Genomic DNA, 22,500 nt, shown 5'->3' with positions numbered 1-22,500 from the left:
GTCATTGAGGAAGTGCTGCCCTGCCCGTATAAGGTCTCTGCCTCTCTCCCCCCCCCGCCTCCCCGCCCCCCTGTCAGTGTGGAGAGAAGAGCGCAGGAAACGCCAGAGCTGTGACCACAGAACCTCCACTGCCTTTTAAACACACTGTTTAATAAGTCCCCTTCAGGCCCGTCACACTCACACGCTCACACTCACGCACACACACGCACACTCACTCTCACGCACGCACACACACACACACTCTCTCTCACACGCACACACACACACACTCTCTCTCACACGCACACACACACACACACACTCTCTCTCATGCACACGCACGCACGCACGCACACGCACACACACTCTCTCACACACGCACGCATGCACGCACGCACGCCACACCTGCACACACACTCCACGCACCACACACACAACTCTCCACCACACCACACACCACACACACTCACGCCACATGGCACGCATGCATGGTCACATTCCCACATTATCGGTCAACACACGGGGCGACTGATCCACACACACACAGGCTCCTGTCATTAGAGCGATGGATGTGGTGTCAATCATTCCCTACATATCGTGTTCTAACACAGGGTGGGTATCTACTACCGCTTCTAAAATCACAGCTCTGAACTACCTGATCAGCTGCTCATTCGCTCTCTCAAATTCAAATTCAAAATGCTTTATTGGCATTGCATATTTTGAGATACGTATTGCCACAGTGTAATAATCAATCACAATCTCTCTTCTCTCTGCTCTCGCACTCTGTCTGGTTGGTTTTTTGTGATTATTTGTGAAATGTTTGAGTAGTAAGAATTGTTTGTCTCCTTTTAATGTTCAAAGGAGAATCAAAGGTTAAAGGTCTCTCCCTCTCTCCCCCTCCCCCCTCTCTCCCCCCCCCCCCCTCTCCCCCAGGGATGATCACGGGTTCAGCCCCCTGCACTGGGCGTGTCGGGAGGGCCGGTCGGGCGTGGTGGACATGCTGATCATGAGGGGGGCGCGCATCAACGTGATGAACCGCGGAGACGACACGCCCCTCCACCTGGCGTCCAGCCACGGGCACCGTGACATCGTGGCCAAGGTGCGCCAAGCGTCAAACGCACAGTCACACCTTTACACACTCTCCTTTACACACTCACACCTACCCCTTTACAACAGCTACACACTTTACCCACACGCGACTTACCCTCTAGCATCACACTCACCTTTACACACGTCTTCACTACCTTTACACACTCTCCTTTACACACTCACACCTTTACACACTCACATTTACACACGCTTACCTTTACACACTCACCTTTACACACGCTTACCTTTACACGCTCACCTTTCACACACCAGCAGTGTAACACACCTGGCGTCCAGCCACGGGCACCGCGACATCGTGGCCAGGGTGCGCACACTCACTTTTACTCAGTCATCACCTTAACACACCGGTGTGGCAACAGATGCAAACATCGCACACTCACACCGCAACATGTACACACCTGAACTTAACACACCTGCTGACCAACTACAGCCTCAGCGACATCATCACACTCGTCACACAGGAACCACGTAACACACCTGGGCATGCACACACACACACACACACAGTGTTTACACTCCACGCTGTGTGTGTGTGTTATGAGCTGTGCTGGGCTGCTGTGTTAAGGTTGCTCTGCCTGAACGCCACGCTCTGTTTCCCCTCCCAGCTGGTCCAGTGCAAGGCCGACCCCAACGCGTCCAACGAGCACGGAAACACGCCCCTGCACTACGCCTGCTTCTGGGGGCAGGACCTGGTGGCCGAGGTCAGCGCGCCCTCTGCTGGTGACTGCGGGGAACTGCACTCCTGCACACCAGCCAGACGGATTCAGCCTGAATTTAGCCTGAGATTTCACTGGATATTAGAGATTATTTCAGAGGATTTTTAGAGATCAACAGAGAATAGTCGTACATACAATAATAAAAGATTACACAGAATACTATTACACCATTTATTTTTTCACCACTGAAATACTAAAGTGTTTTGGTTGAGGCACATCCTGATCAGAGCTGAGGGCTTGTCAGTGTTGATTGACAGCCCGGTGTCAGGTCAGCTCTGTGTCATATTCGCTGTGTCGCCTCCTCAGGACCTGGTTACTAACGGCGCCCAGGTGAGCGTCTGTAACAAATACGGAGAGACTCCTCTGGACAAGGCCAAGCCCCACCTGAGGGACCTGCTGAAAGGTAGGGGCGTGGCCTGGGATCTTCCTTTCTCTCCTTACACTCTTCTGTCTCTCTCTCTGATTGGCCTGTTCTCATTGTTAATGTTCCCTCTCCACATAGACTGTTGTACAAATAATCAAGATTGTGCCAGTCATTTTCATACATTATTTATTTGTATTAAAAACAATTTTCTCTCCCTCCACCCCTCTCCCCCCTCCCTCTCTCCCGCCTCCTCCCCCCTTTCTCTCTCCCTCTCCCTCTCTCTCTCTCCAGAGCGTGCAGAGAAACTGGGGCAGAGCCTGACGAAGGTCCCGTTTAAGGACAGCTTCTGGAAGGGCACCACTCGAACCCGCCCCCGTGAGTACCTGCGTCCCCCTCCCACCTGCTCTCGCTCCTCTTCCCCTTTCTCCTATACTCCTCTCCTTTCCTCCACTCATCCCTCACTTCTCTCTCTCTCTCTGTCTCTCTCCTCTCCCTGTTTATCTGCTTAATCCCTTAAGGTGTGAGGTCACAAATGTGTGATTAGAATGTTCTGAGCTGAACATTCTAATGCTGATGTCACAATCACTGCTGGTAACTGTGAAAGCAGTGGAGTTCTAGAACACTGACTTAGAATAATGGAGAAAAACGTTCCATAAAACCTCTAATCTTCAAAGACATAAAAGCAGCATTCACATGAAAGTGGTTTGAATCGATCAGTCTTTTCTTAGTTATTTTGGTTTCACTCAGACTCCCCATTGAACCATGATGACTGATAGTAATACTGCTGTTGCTGCATTTACCTTCTATACACCTTTTAAGTGGAATCAGCTACAGGTGACCCCTGATCAAATAAAGCTCTCTAATTTCTCTGAGGATGATAATTAAATGTAAACGATAAGGATATTAGTGTTGATCCTTTTGTGCGTTTTATGGAGTGTCCTTGTGCCTCTGTTACTGTCTGACCATTGTGTGTGTGTGTGTGTGTGTGTGTGTGCACGTGTGTTTGCAGGAAACGGCACTATGAACAAACTTGCTGGAATCGACTACAAGCAGCTGTCTCTGCTGACCAAGATCAACGAGAACCATTCAGGAGAGGTGAGTGTGTGTGTGTGTGTGCGCCTGTGTGTGTGTGCGTGTGCGTGCAAGTGTGTGTGTGTGAGTGTGTGTGAGCGTGCGTGTGTGTGAGTGTGAGTGTGTGTGAGTGTGAGTGTGTGTGTGTGTGAGCGTGTGTGTGTGTGTTTTTTGTTTGTTTAGAGAACATAGCAGAATTTTAACCCCTGCCCCCCCCCCCCTCTCCCAGCTGTGGCAGGGACGCTGGCAGGGCACAGAGATTGTGGTGAAGGTGCTGAAGGTTCGAGACTGGACCACCAGGAAGAGCCGGGACTTCAACGAGGAGTATCCCAAACTCAGGTGAGTTACCTGTGCAGGTGTGCTCCTGTGCAGGTGTGCTCCTGGGCTAAGCTCAGGGTTCCGCGTCTCAGTCTCTGTTTAACGTGTTAGACAGCGCCCCGCACGGCGGTCCTACAGGGGGGTGTGCTACCTCTGATTATATTAATGCTGCCCCCCCCCACAGGATATTCTCCCACCCCAACGTGCTGCCCATGCTGGGGGCGTGTCAGTCTCCTCCCGCCCCCCACCCAATCATCATCACGCACTGGATGCCCTACGGGTCCCTCTACAACGTGCTGCACGAGGGCACCAGTGAGTACCTGCAATATATCAGCAATATATAACTACATATATAACCGCAGCTCATCGCCATGACGACTACAGACACCAGAAATATATAACCACTGCTCATCACCATGATTATCATAATATCTGCCACCATTGTTATTCTCTTTTCCCTTCTGTTTCCTTGTTTTCCATTCACATTCTCATTTTCTCTCCTTCTTTCTCTTCCCTCCCTTGCCCTCTTTACTCTCTCTCCCTCTCTCCCCCTCCCTCCTCCCCCCCCCCCGTGCAACTTTGTGGTGGACGACCCGGCGGTGAAGTTGCTCTGACATCGCCTGGGATGGCCTCCTGCACCCCTGACCCACCCCCGCCGCCTCAACCAAGCGTAGTGAGAGCAGAGCAAGGGAGACGAGAGGCAGCGAGGGCAGAGGCTATGAAGTTGAATTGACATAGAAGCTCATGAGAGCCTAGCTAGCACATTTCACGTCAACCCTGGAGCCTGATCGAACACTCCTCAAGCCGATCTAAAACTCATGGTATAGCCCTGGGCTGTATTAGAAACGCCCGCGACAAACTATGATAGGGCTGGGTGTGATAAAAGTCACGACAGCGGGCGTACAAAAACAAGCTCTATATCAGCCCTGGCATTTATTCATAAACATCACTCTTATCAGCCCTGGCTGTATTGTATTCTTAAAAACATCACCTATATCAGCCCTGGTAGCCTTTGCTGTTGTTCTTAAAACATCACTCTATATCAGCCCTGGGCCTGTATTCTTAAAACATCACTCTATATCAGCCCTGGGGTTGTATGCATAAGCCATGAAGCAGCCATTGATCTGTATTCATAAAGCATCACTTTGTACCAGCCCGGAGCGTGTCGATCAGTACTGCTGTATTGACCTGTTGATGCACAGGTCTTTGCTGTGACTGACAGGTTGATTGATTGTTAGCATTACTGATGGATTGATTGGCGGGTGTGTTTGACAGATTGATGAGGACATGACAGCCAGAATAAGCATGGCGGACGTGAAGTTCTCCTTCCAGTGTCCCGGCCGCATGTACTCCCCCGCCTGGATGGCCCCGGAAGGTAACGCCCGGCTGCGGAAGCAGGCCGCGTGTTTGTTTTATTCGGGGTCTGTAACGGAACGCAGGGAGGCGCGTGGAATGGAGTGGCTTATTAGGGCATGCAGTGGAAGCAGAGACCTGTGGGATGTTCAAGACAAGTTTTGCTCCACCCCTCCTCTTTTGTTTATTTAACAGTTTCGCTTCCTCTCTCAATCCTTCCTCTTCATCCTCTTCCTCTTCTCCATCTCTTCTCCTCTCTCCCTCTCTCTCTCTCTCTCTCTCTCTCTCTCTCTCTCCGTCCGCAGCCTTGCAGAAGAAGCCGGAGGACATCAACCGCAGGTCGGCGGACATGTGGAGCTTCGCCGTGCTGCTGTGGGAGCTGGTGACCCGGGAGGTGCCCTTCGCTGACCTCTCCAACATGGAGATCGGCATGAAGGTGACGGCCTGGGGCCGCCGGCTGTGTTGCCCTGGATACCGCCTCCCTCGGAGTTCTGACTCCGCTTGAGTCCTCATTGTGATGTCACTACCTTAAGCTGAGCACTGATGTAATGTGACGAACATCCTAATGCTGATGTCACAATAACTGCTGGTAACTGAATGCAGTGGAGTTCTAGAACACTGACTTGAATGAATTTTGGGAAGAAAAAAAAACATAAATAAAACCTGCTCTTCAAAGGGTCCAGAGCTGAGCATAGAATTCTGTGCCATTGCCTCAGTGGGAGTTCTCATTGTGATGTCACTTCCTTGAGCTGAGCAGCTGGTTGGAGTTTCCAGTGCCGTGCTACTGCGCAGAACGTCCCGTTGCCATGGCATTGTCCTCAGTCAAGCCTCTGAGTTTTTCAAGAGGCTGCTTCAGATTGGAATGCTTCAGCTTCAAAGGGACGGAGGCAGACTTCCTTAAAACTAATTACATTATTTACTATATCGTTATAGACACTTCCTGTTTTAAACTCCCAGCTAGTGCACAGTGCCCGTGCTCAGACCATAAGAGCGTGTGACACACCGCAGGATTGTGGGGATTTGCCACTGGCTGTCCGCACTAGGAGGAAGTTGCAGGAGGGGTCACCTCAGGACTGGGAAAACCTGCAGTGAAAAGATCGAGACATAAGAAAAATCCAGAAAGACAGGAAGTGTCGATGTTTCAGGTGTTGCCTGGCAGCCCTTTTGTGGCCTGTTACAGTAAGAGTTGGCTGTGCAGCAGAAGCATTAGTGTAGCGAGGGCGTCTGTTTACTTCAAATCAGGGACTAGAACTGAGGTGTGTGCTGTACCTCAAAAGACAGAACACAAATCCAGCTGATGAATGTTATGAGCCAACTCACTGCATTACTGCCTAAAACACTGTGCTCTCTGTCTATCAACCCCCCCCCCCCCCCAGATTGCCTTGGAGGGACTCCGCCCCACCATCCCCCCCGGGATCTCGCCCCACATCTGCAAGCTGATGAAGATCTGCATGAACGAGGACCCGGCCAAGAGGCCCAAATTCGACATGATCGTTCCCATCCTGGACAAGATGCAGGACAAGTGACCCCCGACCCCCGACCCCGGACCCCGGGCCCCGCTCCGGGCCCAGCAGTGTCCCCCGGGGGCGAACACCAGCATTGCCTTAAAAAAGACACCGCACCACTACGCCGCCCCTCCCTGCGCCGCTCGAACCCTTAGCTTCCCGAGCGCCTGGCTGCACTCCGTACTGCTTTATTAATACCACTTTACTGGTTTTGTTGTTAGTACCGCTTGTTGCTGTTTTGTTTTTTTTTTTTACAGAAAAGAGCACTGTTGGCTTTTATACATTTCTTTCTCTTCTTTTTCTTTTTTTTATTATGGAAAACTATGTGTCATTATTGCCTTGGGGGCAGTGAGCTCAGCATTTCATGTTCTGGGGGGGGGGGGGGGTTCATGTTTTTTTTTTGGAAACTCACCAGACCTGTGTCTGACTCGCGTTTGAACAGCTTTTAACCCTTTAGTTGCTGGGTAAGTTTCGATAATGCTTCTGCAGATTCTTGGCCATTTTCAAACCAACGTGTTACTGACCAAAATGTACAATCATGTGAAAGACCACGGCTGTTTATTTTTTAATTGTTATTAATCTGCTGGAATTTTACTTGTGTCTAGAAGGTGGAACTATTTCAGTTGATTATTTAAATTCAGCCTAAACTCAGGCCAGCCCTTCCTGATTGGCGGGTTGATTGACAGATTGTCTCCCCAAACCTTTTTGATGATCAAATTACCCTTCTTAAGAGGAAAAATCAAATTTGAGGGGCCCTGGTGTCTGGAAATGGACCCAAAGTAGATGGGCGTGTGTGGACATGCAGTGTCCTCTTTTTGCATGGTTCTTCAGATAACTGAAAATAACCCAGCTATTGGGTTGGGCTGGGCTGTTGGGTTGAGCCTGTGGCAGACATGGTGGCCAAACAGCAGGGTAGTTGGAGCCACACTCAGGCATCCATGTCAAAACCTTCAGTCCAGAGAATGGAGATTAATTATTCACACAAATTCATGAACTGCATACAGGAAGTGACATCACTTTTACCCCCTTTCCCAGGAAATGGCCTCTTATTTAACTGTGCCACCGCTAGATAGGTTGAATGAACTCTAATGACTGAGCCGCATGTGACTTCTGTTTTTATTTTATTTTATTTTATTTTATTTTATTATTGGGGGGTGAGTCGGCATGTGCACAATTCTATATATAATGTTTTAGAGGAACTACAGGACACGCGATGGCCCTGACTGTTCCACGTCTCCAAGACAACAACTGCTTACTGTTTACTTCCGCTTAATGTTCACTGTTTAACCTAAAAGGGAGGGGATCTTGCCTATCATATCTGAGATTTATTTTTGTATTTCATATCTTTGGGGGGGAATCAGGCACTTCGGGAGCGGGGCGTCGGGTTATTTTCAAGGTCTCCAATCAACTGGATGCCAAATGATTCTGCCCTTCTGCTCGGTTTGAGTGCTCTAAAAAGACCTTTCTGTTTTCTATATTTCGCCCTCAGTAATTTTCTGGCTTTAAAGATCGTCATATTTGCCACCATTTTTTATTCTTTGTTTTTACCGTCTCCCATGTTGCGGCCTGCTTGTCTGTACTGGACCAGCAGGCAAAAGGGGGGAAAAGCATGTCTTATACAAATGTGTGTAATTTATATAGACGCATATTAAAAGATAAAAGAGATTTATGACTGGAGCATGATTTCACTACTGGAAATAAGGCCACAAACATGCAAATACACAGTGTACCTTTCCCATCTTATCTTCACGGTTGTGCAGTCGTGTTAGCCTTCGTTTACTTGTAGCCGTCACGTATATGCCCAACAGGACATCTGCACGTATGCGGGCAGTTCGACTCGTTTCTGTTTCTTCTTTTTAGCAACATGCATATCGGTGCAGTCCAAATGCTCAGTTTATTACGCAAGAGATCGGATAATCAGTTATAGACGGTTTGCAGCCTGAATGCTTCGAAAAATATTTGACAGTTCAAATTCCAGTATTGTCTACCATCAATTACTCGACGAAAGTGGCTCAGACTTATGAGCATAGTAATAAATATAATAATTCATCACAAAAGGATATTGGGTATTCTGCATTCAAACTATCAAATGATTTACGCGTCCTCTATTAGCTTGAATGAAAAGGATGTCGTAGTTTAAAACCATGGAGGCTTCTTTAACCCCCTTGGATTTACCTTGTTTTTATAGGCCTCACTACCGTCATTTGACTCTGTAGACTGTCTGTTAGATTGCTTTATCAGCTTTATAAGAAAACACGTAACAAACAGCAAAAAAAAAGTGCTGTACAAGTGTAACTTCGGTTGAACAAACATAGGCGGTGACCACGATTGGGGCAGCGAGCACGCGCAGGCACCGTGCACATCGGGTGCCGCTAAGTCACATGATTAGTCAGCTGACCTGCACAGGGGATCCGAAAGTTGGCTGGCGAGTGGTGGCTAGCTTCTGTTTGGCTTATCTTCGGTTTGACATGTAAATACAATAATCATTGCACGTCTTTCTTTTCGTCTGGTCGACATGCGATGCTTTTACACGCGTAGAGTGCCTTCAGATGGTACAATCTAATTAATTTGATATAAGCCGGACTGTGGAGGCTTCGTTCTGTGCTTATGGACAAATAGCAATAAGATTTACAGCGCCGCGCTGAACTGTCAGCGCACGATAAGAGGACTCTCCCCAACAGCTGAGCAATCAGGAACTCTGCGTGCAGTGAGGAAATAAGTTCTGGTGTGACGAAATATCCATGCCATTCCGTGAGCTACACGGTTGCATTTTAATTGGGCAAGAAATCAACCGAAGGATATTTATTGCGCCGAGAGCGGCACTGGGTTAGCCAGCTTGCTTGCTTATTCTTAATGAATAATTTTCTTTATGCATTCGCACGGTGAACCTGAGGGGAACTGGAACAAATCGTGAAGTTCGTCGACGCCGCAACAGACCACCACGTTATTTTGAGGCGAAAACTATTCAGCAGGCGTGCAGATTTACCAAGTCGCTGAGTCACATAGCTAGGAGTTAGCTGCCCTAATACACAGACATGAAGCCGGTAGCTTTCGGATTGGGCGCGTTTTTATTTTTGTACCTGGGATTTGCTTTGTTTTCGTCCCATGTGGGAACGGCGTATCCAGTTCAAGACGAAGAGCAAACCGACGCCCGCGTTAGGTTTGTGGACGCGGTGAAGAAACTGCAGGTTGGCTACGACTGGCGAAACTTAAGCTGCTCGTTTTGCAAAGCCTTGTTCATCATCGTGGATGTGGCACTCGTGGTAAGAAAGTCCTTCGGCTTCTCTTCAATGATTTCAGATTCATGCAAGAACGGTCGCCATGGTACAAACTGTTCTGTCTAATCTTGCATTCGAATTAAATTAGGAAGATATTACGCATTTCTTATTATAAAATCTTCAAAATAAATGGTCTTTTTCTTAAGATATTTAGTTCCTATTTTGTGAATTTCAAAAAACGAATACCTGATTAAATATAATGACATTTACACCTGTCCTTTTTAAGATCTAAAAGATGGAGCGCAAAGCTAGCGCGCGGGTGTAAACAATCAGCTGACAAAGGAACACAAGACTTTGATCCCCATCCCCAGTAAAAATGTGCTCTGACCCGCTTTTATGTTTGTGAGCTATGAAAGTTGTATCCAGCAACGAGGGCAGGACTTTGCTTGGGGAATGAACTTAATTTGCTTCCTTAAACACCTAGCCAGTATATTTTTTAATCCCCTCAAAACCTTAATTTTAGTGTTGAGGGTTTTAACGTAGCAGGAGGTGGGCTAATTTCTGTCATATCTAAACAAACTTGAAAGGACGAATGACCTCTATCCTAGCTTTTTTGCAGCTGCTTCCAGTTCCTTTGCAGATTATTTTTTAAGGCATTACACAGTTCTGACCCCAAATAGACTACATGTTAGCTGCAGGTTCCTCATTTCACTCAATGGAATTTCGGGTCGTTCGTTTCTTTGCTTTCTTTTGATGGGCACCTTAGAACAAACATCTCACCGTCCCTGTGCAGAACCGTACACTACCACCTCTTTCCAGAGAAAACCATGTCTCCTAACATTATTTCTATTGAGTTTATTTTCAAAGCCTGTTTATAATTATCTTTATTTTCATCTAGTTTAATTCCTCGTGTCTTTGTTTCTGCTGTAGGTGCGTGCTGCACGCACGCGATTATTTTGACCACATTCTTTTTATTGTCCATTGTTGCAAAGAGGCTTTGAAAGGCTCTGTTGGGGAAGTCAACGTCTAAATAAAAGACATGTATATTTTATTATCACTTCAACGTTAAACAAGCAAATATCCACTCCTGAGCAGACTTCCGCCCCAACCCAACATGCTGAGGGACCCATGGCCCAGTCTTTATTCGCTGCTACAAGAGGCGTTCGTAACAGGCTGCTGGCCCGGAGTGAGAGAGTGAGAGAGGCTCTTCTGGTTTGAATGACAAAAGAAAAGATTCTGGTGTCTTGTTATTCAATATTAAACCAGGTTGCCGAGTTCAGTTTCTCCCCCAGGATTGATGTTTTATGAAAACCTGTTTTTTTTTTTTTGTATGTGTCCTGTCCCTTAGAATTCCTGAAAGGCGTTTGGCCTCCCTCGCTTTTGCCATAGTCAGAGTTTAATCCGTTCAGTTAATGTGGTAATTGGTAGTTTAAATGGTCCTCATTAGGTCTGATCACTCGTTATTCAGATGTGGGCTGGGCTTATCGCCGTGAGTTTGGAGGGGGTGGGGGGTGATATCTCAACGTGTGGTTTTCACGAGCACAAACTGACACCATCGCTAGTTTTTCTCACAAGCGGTCTGAGTCATTTGCTGAAAGGTGTAGGGGTTTGAGTTTGGGGTAGAGGAGGTGTTAATTCATACTGATGCTGTGAGTGTGTGACTCACTGAGTGTGAGTGTGTGTGTGTTTGTGAGAGAGTGAATGAGTGAGTGAGTGAGTGACCAACCTCGCTCTGTGTGTGTGTGTGTGTGTGACCTCACTGTGTGTGCGTGCTTTCTCAGAACGAGGTGAAAGAGCAGCGGGTGGCCTGGCTGGTGGCGAAGGCGGTGGGGGGGGGGGTGTGTGTGTGTGTGTGTGTGTGTGTGTGTGTGTGTGTGACTGACCCCGCTGTGTGCGTGCGTGCGTGAGTGAGTGAGACTGACCCCGCTGTGTGTGTGTGTGTGTCTCAGAGCGAGGTGAATGAGCAGCGGGTGGCCTGGCTGGTGGCGGAGGCGTGTGTGTGTGTGTGTGACTGACCCCGCTGTGTGTGTGTGTGTGTGTGTGTGTGACTGACCCCGCTGTGTGTGTGTGACTGACCCCGCTGTGTGTGTGTGTGTGTGTGTGTGTGTGTGGTGTGTGACGCTCACTGTGTGTGTGTGTGTGTGTGGTTGTGTTCTCAGAGCGAGGTGAATGAGCAGTGGGTGGCCTGGCTGGTGGCGGAGGCTGTGTGGTGTGTGTGTGTGGTGTGTGTGTGTGTGTGTCGTGTGGTGTGGTGTGTGTGTGTGACTGACCCTGCGTGTGTGGTGTGTGTTCCAGAGCGGGTGTGGCAGCGGTGTGGTGGTGGTGGCGGAGGCGTGTGTGTGTGTGTGTGTGTGTGTGTGTGTGTGTGTGTGTGACTGACCCTGCTGTGTGTGTGTGTTTGTGTGTGAGAGTGTGACCTCACTGTGTGTGTGTGTGTGTGTTCTCAGAGCGAGGTGAACGAGCAGCGGGTGGCCTGGCTGGTGGCGGAGGCGTGTGTGAAGCTGCGGCTGGCGGAGGAGCAGGTCTGCCGGCAGATCATCGCGCTGTTTCGCGACGACTTCATCCGCGCGCTGCAGGAGTCGTACCTGTGGCCCAGCGAGGCCTGCGGCGTCCTGCTGGGGCCCGACTGCGGCCGCTTCGACATCTACGCCCCCTGGAACATCAGCCTGCCCGCCGTGCCCAAGCCCCCCGTCACCCCGCCCTCGCCCCCCGGGCCGGGCTCCCCCCGAAACCGCGTCCTCTTCCTCACGGACGTGCACTGGGACAGGGAGTACGCCGCGGGGAGCGGCGCCGACTGCAAGGAGCCCCTCTGCTGCCGAAACGGGTCCGAGCACCCCACCTGGCCCCGCAGGTACCCCCAAACCCTAACCCTAACCCTAACCCCAAACCCCCACCGGCCTGAGCGCTGAGTTTTGGCGTTTAGGGTCAGCAGTGCTGCCTGTGTGTGTCTCCCGTCTGCCTGGTAGTTCAGGGGTGTCAAACTCTAATTTCCAGGGGGCCTCAGTGTAGGCGGGTCTTTCTGGTTCAATTTCAACCGGCGGCCAATGAAGGCCTTGAGAACGAGGTGTGTGGGCTCTTTAGCCAATCAGTGACTTAGACAAACCTGTCTTGCTGAGAACACCCTGATAACCAGCAGACACAGCAGCCCCTCCAGGACTGGAGTTTGACACCTGTGCGATAGTCAATTGGTTGATTAACTGGTTGGTCAGAGGTCCCACTCACCCGGTGCCCCAGGTATAAATCAGTCCCCCGTTGGAGGAGGAGGAGGAACAGCAGGAGCACTGCTGATCACCAGGGTCTGATTTGAGTGTCCCTGCTTTGGAGGAAATTGTGTTGCTCACAGTTGGTCTTCCCTGCCACTAGGGGCGCCGGTTACTGGGGCACCTACAGTAAGTGCGACCTGCCGCTGCGCACGGTGGAGAGCATGCTGCGGAACGTGGCAGCGGCGGGGCCCTGGGACTGGGTGTACTGGACGGGGGACATCCCGGCCCACAACGTCTGGGCACAGACGCGCTCCCAGCAGATGCTGGAGCTGGTGACGGTCACCCGGCTGATCCGCAAGTACCTGGGCCCCGGCGTGCCCGTGTACCCCGCCGTGGGCAACCACGAGAGCACGCCCGTCAACAGCTTCCCCCCGCCCTTCGTCCACGGAAACCGCTCGTCCCGCTGGCTCTACGACACCATGGCCGAGGAGTGGGCCCCCTGGCTGCCGGAGCAGGCACTGCAGACCCTCAGGTGCGGGAGTGGGGATGTGTGTGCGTACGTTTGGGTGGGGGTGTGTGTGTTTGTAGAGCGCTGTGTGTATGTGTGTGTAGCGCCTGACTCTCTCTCTCTCTCTCTCTCTCTCTCTGGGTCCAGGCGGGCTGGGTTCTACACGAGTGTGTGTGTGTGTGTGTGTGTAGAGCAGTGTGTTTGTGTGTAGAGCGCTGTGTGTGTGTGTGTAGCGCCTGACTCTCTCTCTCTCTCTCTGGGTCCAGGCGGGCTGGGTTCTACACGAGTGTGTGTGTGTGTGTGTGTGCGTACGTTTGGGTGGGGGTGTGTGTGTTTGTAGAGCGCTGTGTGTATGTGTGTGTAGCGCCTGACTCTCTCTCTCTCTCTCTCTCTCTCTCTCTCTCTCTCTCTGGGTCCAGGCGGGCTGGGTTCTACACGAGTGTGTGTGTGTGTGTGTGTGTAGAGCAGTGTGTTTGTGTTTGTGTGTGTGTGTGTGTGTGTGTGTGTGTAGAGCGCTGTGGGTATGTGTGTGTGGTGCCTGACTCTCTCTCTCTCTCTCTCTCTGGGTCCAGGCGGGCTGGGTTCTACACGAGTGAGTGTGTATGTGTGTGTGTGTGTGTGTGTGTGTAGCGCCTGACTCTCTCTCTCTCTCTCTCTCTCTCTGGGTCCAGGCGGGCCGGGTTCTACGCGGTGCAGATCCAGCCCGGCCTCAGGCTGGTCTCCCTCAACATGAACTTCTGCGCGCGCGAGAACTTCTGGCTGATGGTGAACTCCACTGACCCCGCCGACCAGCTGCAGTGGCTTGTGGGAATTCTGCAGGACGCCGAGAACAAGGGGGAGAAGGTGAGGGGGGGCCAAGTCTGAAGACCCTGCCCTTCTATATTTCTCCTTTACGTCCTCCTCCCTCTTTCTCCATATTAGCCCTTGGAAGAGCAGGTTTTTCTGGAATGTTTTTTTTTTTCAGTATTCTAAATCAGTGTTCTAGAACTCCGTTGCTTTCAGTCACCAGCAGCGATTGTTACATCAGCATTAGAATGTTCAGTTAAGAGCATTCTAATCACATATTAGTCATCTCACCCCTTAAAGAGTTATCAGTGATCATGAAAAGTTACTAATATAAACCAAAAAGGAGTGATTTAAATAGAATCTCTCCTGCTCACTTTTACTGGTCTTGCTTTCTCTGTCGTTCTTTCTCCCATTGGTCTAATTAAATGCCTCTGTCTGTCTTTCTCAGGTGCACATCATTGGTCATATCCCACCTGGCCTCTGCCTGAAGAGCTGGAGCTGGAACTACTACCACATCATCAACAGGTGAGCGGGAGGCCCACTCAGCCTACAGCAGTTGGTTCGTGAGCCAATCAGGTGCTGGATTGCTGGAGTCCCTGGTTTGTTGGCATTGTCGTGTCTTGGCTGTGGGGTTTCTGTGCAGAGCCCTGTGGACTCGGAGGGAAGCGGCCACCGTGGCTGTTGGGTGAGGCGGGGCGGGGCGGGGCGGTGGGTTTTTGAGTACTGGGGGTGAAACAGGTGTTGCCTTTTGTTCCCCGACAGGTACGAGGGCACCGTTGCCGGCCAGTTTTTCGGACACACCCACGTGGACGAGTTCCAGATGTTCTACGACGAGGAGACCCTGACCCGCCCCCTGGGCGTGGCCTACATCGCCCCCAGCGTGACCACCTACATCAACCTCAACCCAGGTAACCGGCTAGCGGGGCGGGCGGGCGGGCGGGCTCTGGGGTTCTAGAACCTTCTGGCCTGCTATCAGTGTTAAGAGTGCAGAGTGGTGTCTCTCTCTGTGTGTGTGTGTGTGTGTGTGTGTGTGTGTGTGTGTGTGTGTGTGTGATTGCCCCCTCTGACTCTGAGACATGTGAACCGAATCTGAACAGCAGGATGTGAAAATGCGCGTTTCCTCGTTGGGGAATGTTGCCAGGCGAGTCTGACGCTCGTAGCATAACTGAGAGTAGCTCCTGTGGACGCGCGTGACGTCCTCAGGCTCCGTAGCTGTTGCTAAGTGACCACACTGTAATGCTCGGTAAGGAAAGGTCCCATGCAGGAGTGTGGAATTCCCAGAATTCCCGGGGGTTAAACGAGCCGCTGTGCGTTCCCGTCGCCTAGGTTTCCGGGTGTACTACGTGGACGGGGCGTACCCCGGCAGCTCCCACCTGGTCCTGGACCACGAGACCTACATCCTGAACCTGACGGAGGCCAACAACCACAGCCTGGGCCTGGCGACGGGCCCGGACCCCAACCCCACCTGGACCCTCCTGTACCGGGCCACGGAGGCGTACGGCCTGGGCAGCCTGTTCCCCTCGGACTGGGACGGCCTGCTCAAGACCTTCGTGCAGGACGACCGGGTGTTCCAGCGCTTCTGGCGCCTGTACCACAAGGGCCACGTTTCGGAGTCCTGCCGAGACGCCTGCAAGACCGCCACCATCTGCTTCCTGCGCAGCGGTCGCTACGACGACCCCCGCCAGTGCGCGCAGCTGGGCGTGTCGCGGGGCCAGATGGAGCGGGCCATCCGGAGCAAGACGCTGTGCTGAGGGGGGGGGGGCGCTGACCGTGGGGGGGGGGGGGGGGGGGGGGGGGAGGTCTCGCGCTCGAAAACCGAGGGTGGATTTTGAGTGTGGAAACCCCATCCCCCCGATTGCCAAAAAAGAGAAGTTACACACCCTAAAATACGTCTTGTAAAGATATTACCTCAGCCCTTTACCCATCCCAACATGCACACACACTTTCCTTTCCCCCCCTCCTTTCTTCATTGGTGCGGCCTCTTGCTGTCCTGCACCAGTGCAGTCTGAGGTGTGGTGTACCTGCACCCTGTTACCTCGTGAAAAGGGTGTCATTGGGTTTCACATTTGGTTTTTGTGCTCCAAAGATCCTTGTTTTTTTTTTTTTTTCCTCCTCCAAAGATGTGTCGCTGCTGCTGTGCCAGTTCTTCTCTGATAACTGAGTGACGTCGAGCACTTGTGGGTGAGATGAGGGACTGTGTGACCGACGCACAGAGATGCCTTATCACAGGGTTCAGCCTGTCTAATGAGTGACTGTTAATGAAGGGAGAATGGACCCTGTTCAAGCCTTCTGAATTTAGAGATCGGGGTGATCCCTTCATCTGAGTCATCCCTTTCTCCTTCTCTTTCTCTTTCAGAGTTGGTTAAAAATGGGATTCTTTCCATTCAGGCAGGGGTGTCCAATCTTACCTGAGAGAGGGGCTGGGGTGGGTGCAGGTTTGTGTTTTAGCCCAGTGTTTTAACACCTGATTCAACCGATTAACTAATCATGGTCTTCAGTCAGGGTAAAATCAGGTGTCTTAGTGCTGGGCCAAAACAACCTGCACCCGCCCTGGGCCTTTATGGATAAGAGTGAACACCCCTGGTGTGGATTTTGGGGAGGGGGGACAGAGCTTGGATGATGCCACGGTTGCTACTGTGTGTGTGTGTGTGTGTGTGTGTGTGTGTTTCTCATCGTTTGCGGTGAATACAGTTAGCCCCTGCGTCAAAGAAAGGAATTCTGCTTTCCGTGTTCAAGCGATGCACAGAAATTATATTCCAAACGAGTACTTGCTTTCTCAGCCGCACGTGCCGTTTGTACAGCTTGAACCCAGACGCGCATGCCTTAACTTAATTTCTGATTTAAAATGAAGCGTGACTGTCCGTCTTGGTCTGTATCAGACCAAGATCAGTGGTTCCCAGCCTCGGCCCTGGAGTTACCCCCCTGTGTACGCTGGTTTTCATTCCAACCACAAATGCAATCCTAGAATTTTAACAAGCTGTTACTTTTTCTCATTTAGGTGCTTTTCATGTTTAGAGGGATTATTTACCCTCTCAAACCACATTGTCAGAAATAGCTATGTCTGCCATGAATAATACAATTGATACCCATGTTCAAAATTGCAATATAGCACAATATGAACAACGGAATTTTATTGTTCATGGATATTTCTGACATAATGTGGCTTAAGTGGGTGAATAATCCCTTTAAACACCAAAAGCACCTAATTAAGAAATTAACAACTTAATTCTGGGATTGCAATTGTGGTTGGAGCGGAAACCAGCGCGCACAGGGGTACTCCAGGACCGAGGTTGGGGACCCACTCACTTGCATTATAGATTTGATTGACGTGTTCCAACAACAGGTGTTAACGACGAAGTATCTGTAATCTTACCTCTCATAAACCAACACAGCACTTAAGAATTGCATTGAGAAATTGAGTCTGAATATTTTTCGAGTATGAGCACTGCAGCCAAAATGAGGCTCTAAAGACCCTTGAGAATAAAACGGATTGTGGAGTGCGACCTTGCCTAGCTCTGGATTCATCTGCATTTCAGGCTTTTTTTGCGGGCAAGTGCTCGCTCGCTTCTGAAGAACCCGGCTTTGACGACTTTTGAGTTTCGACGCTTTGAATGAGCTGGAATTGAATTCTCGCTTACAGGCTGACCACTGTTAACAAAAAAAAAAAAATACTGCTGGTGGTATTCGGGTAAATCCTCTTGAGTGTAGGATCTTATGGCGGTAGTCTTTGAGAAGTGAGAACGTTTGTGCAATCCTCTTTGCTTTTACAGAACCTGCATTATTCACGTGCACTTTCCCCCTGCCAAAGTCACGTGTTCTTTCAGTTTTTTGCTGTGACACAAGAAACTTGGCTGCACAATTTCAGAAAAACTGTTGGTTCAACCATTTTTTTACTTTTATTTCTTGCTTCTGTAAATTGTCTAAAAGGAATTTGCTTCTTCTGTTGCTGCACGTTTTCCTCAATCCTGATCACAAGGACACTTTAACCTGTTTGTGTGTGTGAGAAATTGCAATGAACTGTAATTATTAAATGATGAAATTAACAGCAATGTTAATAAAAAAAGAATAATAAATAGCATTTATATTCAAACGGCAATTTGACTGGTTGTCCCGTGTCCATTAACAGGAAATCTGCAGTGGGTGACTCCGGTAACCAGGCCCTATCTCGGGCTCACTGTTCATTATCGCGATATAATTTCCAAACTTTATTACCTGGGGGGTGTAACACGGTTCCCGAATCACGGTGTTTTGTCGCATTTGTGTGTTCTGTATATCGTAATTAATGAAGCTGTATTCTAATGACCACGGCCTGGATGGACAGTTGTACAAAGCACGCGACCAAAAGGAATATAATTTAAATTTTCTATGCGAGTGCTGCGACATACTTCTTTGCACAGGCTTCTGTCTTGAGTTTGTCCTATTGGGGAAGTCCTTTTGAGTTGTGACTGACCACACAAGGCCAAAGTTGAGGTAAGACCAGATTCTCTTTGGTTGCTGTAAGTTGTTTCATTACAGGAATAAATTGTTGGATATGGTGGACCCCAGTTATAATTAACAATGCACGTTTTTAAGATATGCGAATTCTCCGTTTTTCTTCCAATGTAAATAATTTAAAATAATTAACAATCGGAAGTTTTATTTGAAATCTATGCGATTAATAGGCTACGTTTTATGATATCTGTATTTCACCCTGGAGGTGAAGTATGAGACTGAACTTGCAGATGGGTAAGGGTATTCTTACGTTTTAATATATAACATACTCTTTAAATAGATCACTTCTGTCGCAAAACAAGTAGACTACACTTCGTTATCTACTTGCAGATTGGTTTAAAGGCTGAAATATACCAAGAGCCATTTGATAGCCTAATTATTCCCTGTCCCTTCGTCGACTAAATCTCATGGTTTGTCAGCCCCAGACTGAAACGGATTTTTCTGATTCGCCCGTTTCTTATTTTAGAAGGGTGGGAGTGTGGTGGTCTGCCTTCTTTTCCTATTTTGGAGAAGGGATCCCCCGTTGTAGCGAATTCCGACCCCCTCGTTGTCGGCGACACGGAATGACGCGAATGCGGTGACGTGGGATTGGGTTTCTGCCGTTCGGGGAATACAGTGCGCTACAAGACGTAGGAGGAAAATATTCCATGTTGTTCTGTTTGCTGGAGAAGGATAGACTAGAAGACGCGACAAAAGGGTAAATTAATTTTTTTCATTTTACGGTTACCAGCCAGCGTAAACAATGTTTGTCGGTCAGAGTTTTAAAAAACGATTTACATGCGTTAAAGACCCTGGAGATTTAATGGGATTGAAGATGGATGCACAGCTAGGTGGCTAACGTTAGCATAGCTCGCTGACTATAATTTATGTTGCGTGATTGTATAAATGTACACACTGAACTGATTTGTGCATGACGGTTGCGCTGAGAATTACGTGTAAATGTACGTTCATTTACAAGTGCATTGCCTCACGATACACTCAAAAAAGACACAAATATTTTGGGTGGTGCCAGCTGGTAGCGTAGCCTGCTGAGCTGGCCGTATGTGCGTAGTTCGCCATCCAGGCACGTAGAGGAAAATGTATGTGGTCTGTTCTGGGACCGTGGGCCCAGCCGTGCTATTTCCATATTTTCTCCGGGCCTTAATGTTTACATTCTGGTCGAGTGCATCACTGTATAAGCAGCTAACGAGTTTATTTACCTTGCGGATGTAAACCGCTAAGTAGCATCATGCTGGAATTTGATAACTTACTACTGTTTGCAAGAAAATAAAACACTAAACAAAACAAACTCGCAGGCAACGAATCGGTATTCAGCACGAACAATGTCCACCTTTGGCATGTAGGACCATAGCGAACTCCGCTTTGGAGAAACGGATGTTTGATTTAGGCTATCTGAAAGTGGTAGCGGGGTGTAGGGTAACCGTATTACTGGGGCTGTTGGCGCATAGAACGTAAATCACGTTTTGGCTGCAAAAAAACGTAAATATTAATTGTGACACTTTGCCACCGACCCAGCATGCCGGCTGGTTCTTTGGGTTTGATGTCGCTTTGATTTTGATGTTACCAGTATCGCTTTTATGAAAATAGTTTTTATTAAATGACAAAATATTAAAATGACAAACTGTGTTGCGGCTGGGAGACGATAGAAATGGTCTGAGTAGAATATATATATTTATGGGAACCGTGAAAATAAACGTCATAGACTATATTTTGTATTGTATATCTTAGAATAATTTATTTAATAATCTCATGTAATGTATCGCCGCAGGTTAGATAACGGTCTTAGGCTGTATAAAGCAATATAGTATCATTAAAATAGGACAAAAATGAGCTATATAAAGCTAATTTTCCCGGAAAACGTAATGAATCGGATCTTAAACGGGGGCGGGTGGGGCTGCTGCATTTTATTTCTCACCGGTGATGCGCCACGTCGCGAGGCAAAAATGATGCTACAGCCGCCTCAATGCTCCTCTAGTCTTAGCTCTCTAGGTCAACGGCAAGGTCCGCTTAAACCCGAAGCGTTTCCAAGGAATTCTGGGGGATTTTTGCACAACCGTAGGTAGCCTTTATGTGTGAACGTTTGTGGTTTCCGCTTTGAAAAAAGAAAGAAAAGCGTGCTGGCGGTCTATGTAGAGAATGCACTTATTGTCTGAAGAGTTATGACTGTATTCGTGGGGAGGCGGATTTACATTTTTTAAATGCACTCAGTTCATTGTTGAGCACTCTGGGCCTTGGAGATTTGCGAGTGCTGGTTTTTGCTTGCACAAAAAGTAAACTAGTTCAGACCCAGTAGGCCAAGTTAAGTGAGTGAGTTAGCTGTGTGATCGATCGCTTTAATTGATCAGCTTACTGTTGTGTGTAAACGAGCAGACTCCCGTGGCTCTCTGAGGGTTAAGAGTGAAGACAGCTGTCGTTGCCAGGGTAACGCCGCGTCTCTGGTGTTCTCTGTCGCAGTTGGCCGAGTCCGCTCCCTCTGGCCTTCACCCCCCGGTCTCCCAGCTCTGTGCCATGTCATTGGAGGAGACGTCAGACCTGGCCAATCACAACGCCGCGTGTGTGACCTCCTCCTCCTCGCTGAACTTTGACCTCCGCTCGCCGCACGGTGTCCTGATCGAGGCCGAGCTCGGCGGCAAGGGCAAGGCCAAGGGCACCGCCTCTTCCTCGTCCTCCTCTTCCTCCTCCTCGCCGAAGAACCGCCGGGCCCACCTCACCGCGGTCAACGGCGCCATGGTGGGCGTCGACGAGGGCGGGGCCAACCTGCAGCGGAACCAGGAGAACCTGGCGGCTCGTCGGGGCAGTCAGGTGAGTCTTCCTCTCCCGCTGAACGCTCACCTGTCCTAACTGCCCCCCGGGTCAACGCCCTCGACCCAAACTGAACATTTATTCTGGGTTTGAACACCTGCACTTACACATCAAAACATGGCTTCTGCAGTTTCTCATAGAGCTTGGTTTGTGTATTTGTATCTGTTTTCACGTGAATTGTTTTTATGAAGTTCGTTGTATGCTCTGCTACACTCTTGCCTGGTCCCTTTTTAAAAATAGATTTTAAACTCTGTGAGATGCACCTGGTTACGTAAAGGTTCTTTTAACTTAGAATTATGTTCTGTGGTGACTCTTAGTCTGTTGATAACTTGGTATTGTCTCTGCTCTCTGCCCAGTATTTTAGCTTGTACAGTATGGGGTAATGGATCAAAAAAATGTTGGCTGGGTTGTAATATGATGGTTCGGGGAGCTGGACCTGTAACTCAGAGGTTGCAGGTTTGATTCCCTGCGTTGTACCCTTGAGCAAAGTTATTTTAACTGAACTGCTTCAGTAAACGTCCTGCTGTATAGACAAATTTAATGAAAGAAATGCAGGCTGTGTAAGTTGCCGTGGATACGAGCGTCTGGTGAGTGCTCATGTTTACGATGTTTGAATGTAGGAGCTTGTCGGAGGAGGCGGCGGCAGCAACACCAAGTGGGTCAAAGAGGGTCAGAACCAGCTCCGCAAGGTAGCCGAGAAGCAGCAGGACCAGAACCGCAACCGGTACCCGAGCCTGGGTTCGGACCCCAGCCCCAACCGGAAGGAGGACTCAGCCGGGGAGAAGGAGAAGGAGGAGGAGAAGAAGGAGGAGAAGAGCCTGAGGGAGCTCTGCTCCGAGCTGGAGGCCAAGAACGCAGCCAACGAACCGCTGCTCATCGACACCTCGGCCCCATCGCCAGGGCAACGGGAGGAGGAGGAGGAGAAGGAGGGAGGGGAGGAGGAAGGAGGAGAGAGGGAGCGGGCGGAGGAGGAGGGCGGAACGAGAGACGAGGAGGAGGAGGGCGGAGAGAGAGACGAGGATGAGGAAGAGAAGGAGGAAGAGGAGACGGCCGTAACCCCCGGCAACGGAGCGAAG

General features: G+C 49.6%; 3 protein-coding genes across 7 annotated transcripts in view; all 3 read left to right on the top strand.

Annotated features, from left to right (window-relative positions):
• LOC135264323 (integrin-linked protein kinase-like) overlaps positions 1-8,081 on the top strand; it is an 18,872-nt gene extending 10,791 nt beyond the window's left edge. Inside the window, exons 3-13 of the mRNA XM_064353186.1 lie at positions 913-1,078; positions 1,695-1,790; positions 2,112-2,208; positions 2,461-2,544; positions 3,179-3,264; positions 3,470-3,579; positions 3,743-3,870; positions 4,135-4,157; positions 4,834-4,933; positions 5,217-5,347; positions 6,288-8,081. Coding sequence (XP_064209256.1) covers positions 913-1,078; positions 1,695-1,790; positions 2,112-2,208; positions 2,461-2,544; positions 3,179-3,264; positions 3,470-3,579; positions 3,743-3,870; positions 4,135-4,157; positions 4,834-4,933; positions 5,217-5,347; positions 6,288-6,437 — 1,171 coding nt within the window. The 3' untranslated portion in view covers positions 6,438-8,081. The remainder of the gene's footprint in view (positions 1-912; positions 1,079-1,694; positions 1,791-2,111; positions 2,209-2,460; positions 2,545-3,178; positions 3,265-3,469; positions 3,580-3,742; positions 3,871-4,134; positions 4,158-4,833; positions 4,934-5,216; positions 5,348-6,287) is intronic.
• A 721-nt stretch (positions 8,082-8,802) lies between these two features.
• Positions 8,803-18,232, top strand: smpd1 (sphingomyelin phosphodiesterase 1). The gene is made up of 7 exons (XM_064352828.1): positions 8,803-9,679; positions 12,082-12,485; positions 12,998-13,369; positions 14,017-14,188; positions 14,580-14,656; positions 14,894-15,039; positions 15,458-18,232. The coding sequence occupies exons 1-7, from the start codon at positions 9,452-9,454 to the stop codon at positions 15,880-15,882; spliced, it is 1,824 nt and encodes a 607-aa protein (XP_064208898.1). The 5' UTR covers positions 8,803-9,451; the 3' UTR covers positions 15,883-18,232.
• A 157-nt stretch (positions 18,233-18,389) lies between these two features.
• The window catches only part of LOC135264132 (amyloid beta precursor protein binding family B member 1-like), a 17,186-nt gene continuing 13,075 nt past the window's right edge, over positions 18,390-22,500 (top strand). The window contains exons 1-3 of one of the 5 annotated variants that reach the window (XM_064352825.1): positions 18,390-18,601; positions 21,077-21,424; positions 22,045-22,500. The exon at positions 22,045-22,500 is cut by the window's right edge and continues 187 nt beyond it. In XM_064352825.1, coding sequence (XP_064208895.1) covers positions 21,131-21,424; positions 22,045-22,500 — 750 coding nt within the window. In that variant the 5' untranslated portion in view covers positions 18,390-18,601; positions 21,077-21,130. Of the gene's footprint in view, positions 18,602-19,006; positions 19,320-20,992; positions 21,425-22,044 lie in introns of those variants that run through there. The other 4 variants (XM_064352826.1, XM_064352824.1, XM_064352827.1 and 1 more) reach the window with 4 other exon arrangements.

This window comes from Anguilla rostrata, chromosome 9, assembly GCF_018555375.3.
Source record: "Anguilla rostrata isolate EN2019 chromosome 9, ASM1855537v3, whole genome shotgun sequence".
NCBI classification, from domain to species: Eukaryota; Metazoa; Chordata; class Actinopteri; order Anguilliformes; family Anguillidae; genus Anguilla; species Anguilla rostrata.
Note: the sequence above shows the minus strand (reverse complement) of the source record. Positions and strands in the feature narration are given on the sequence as shown.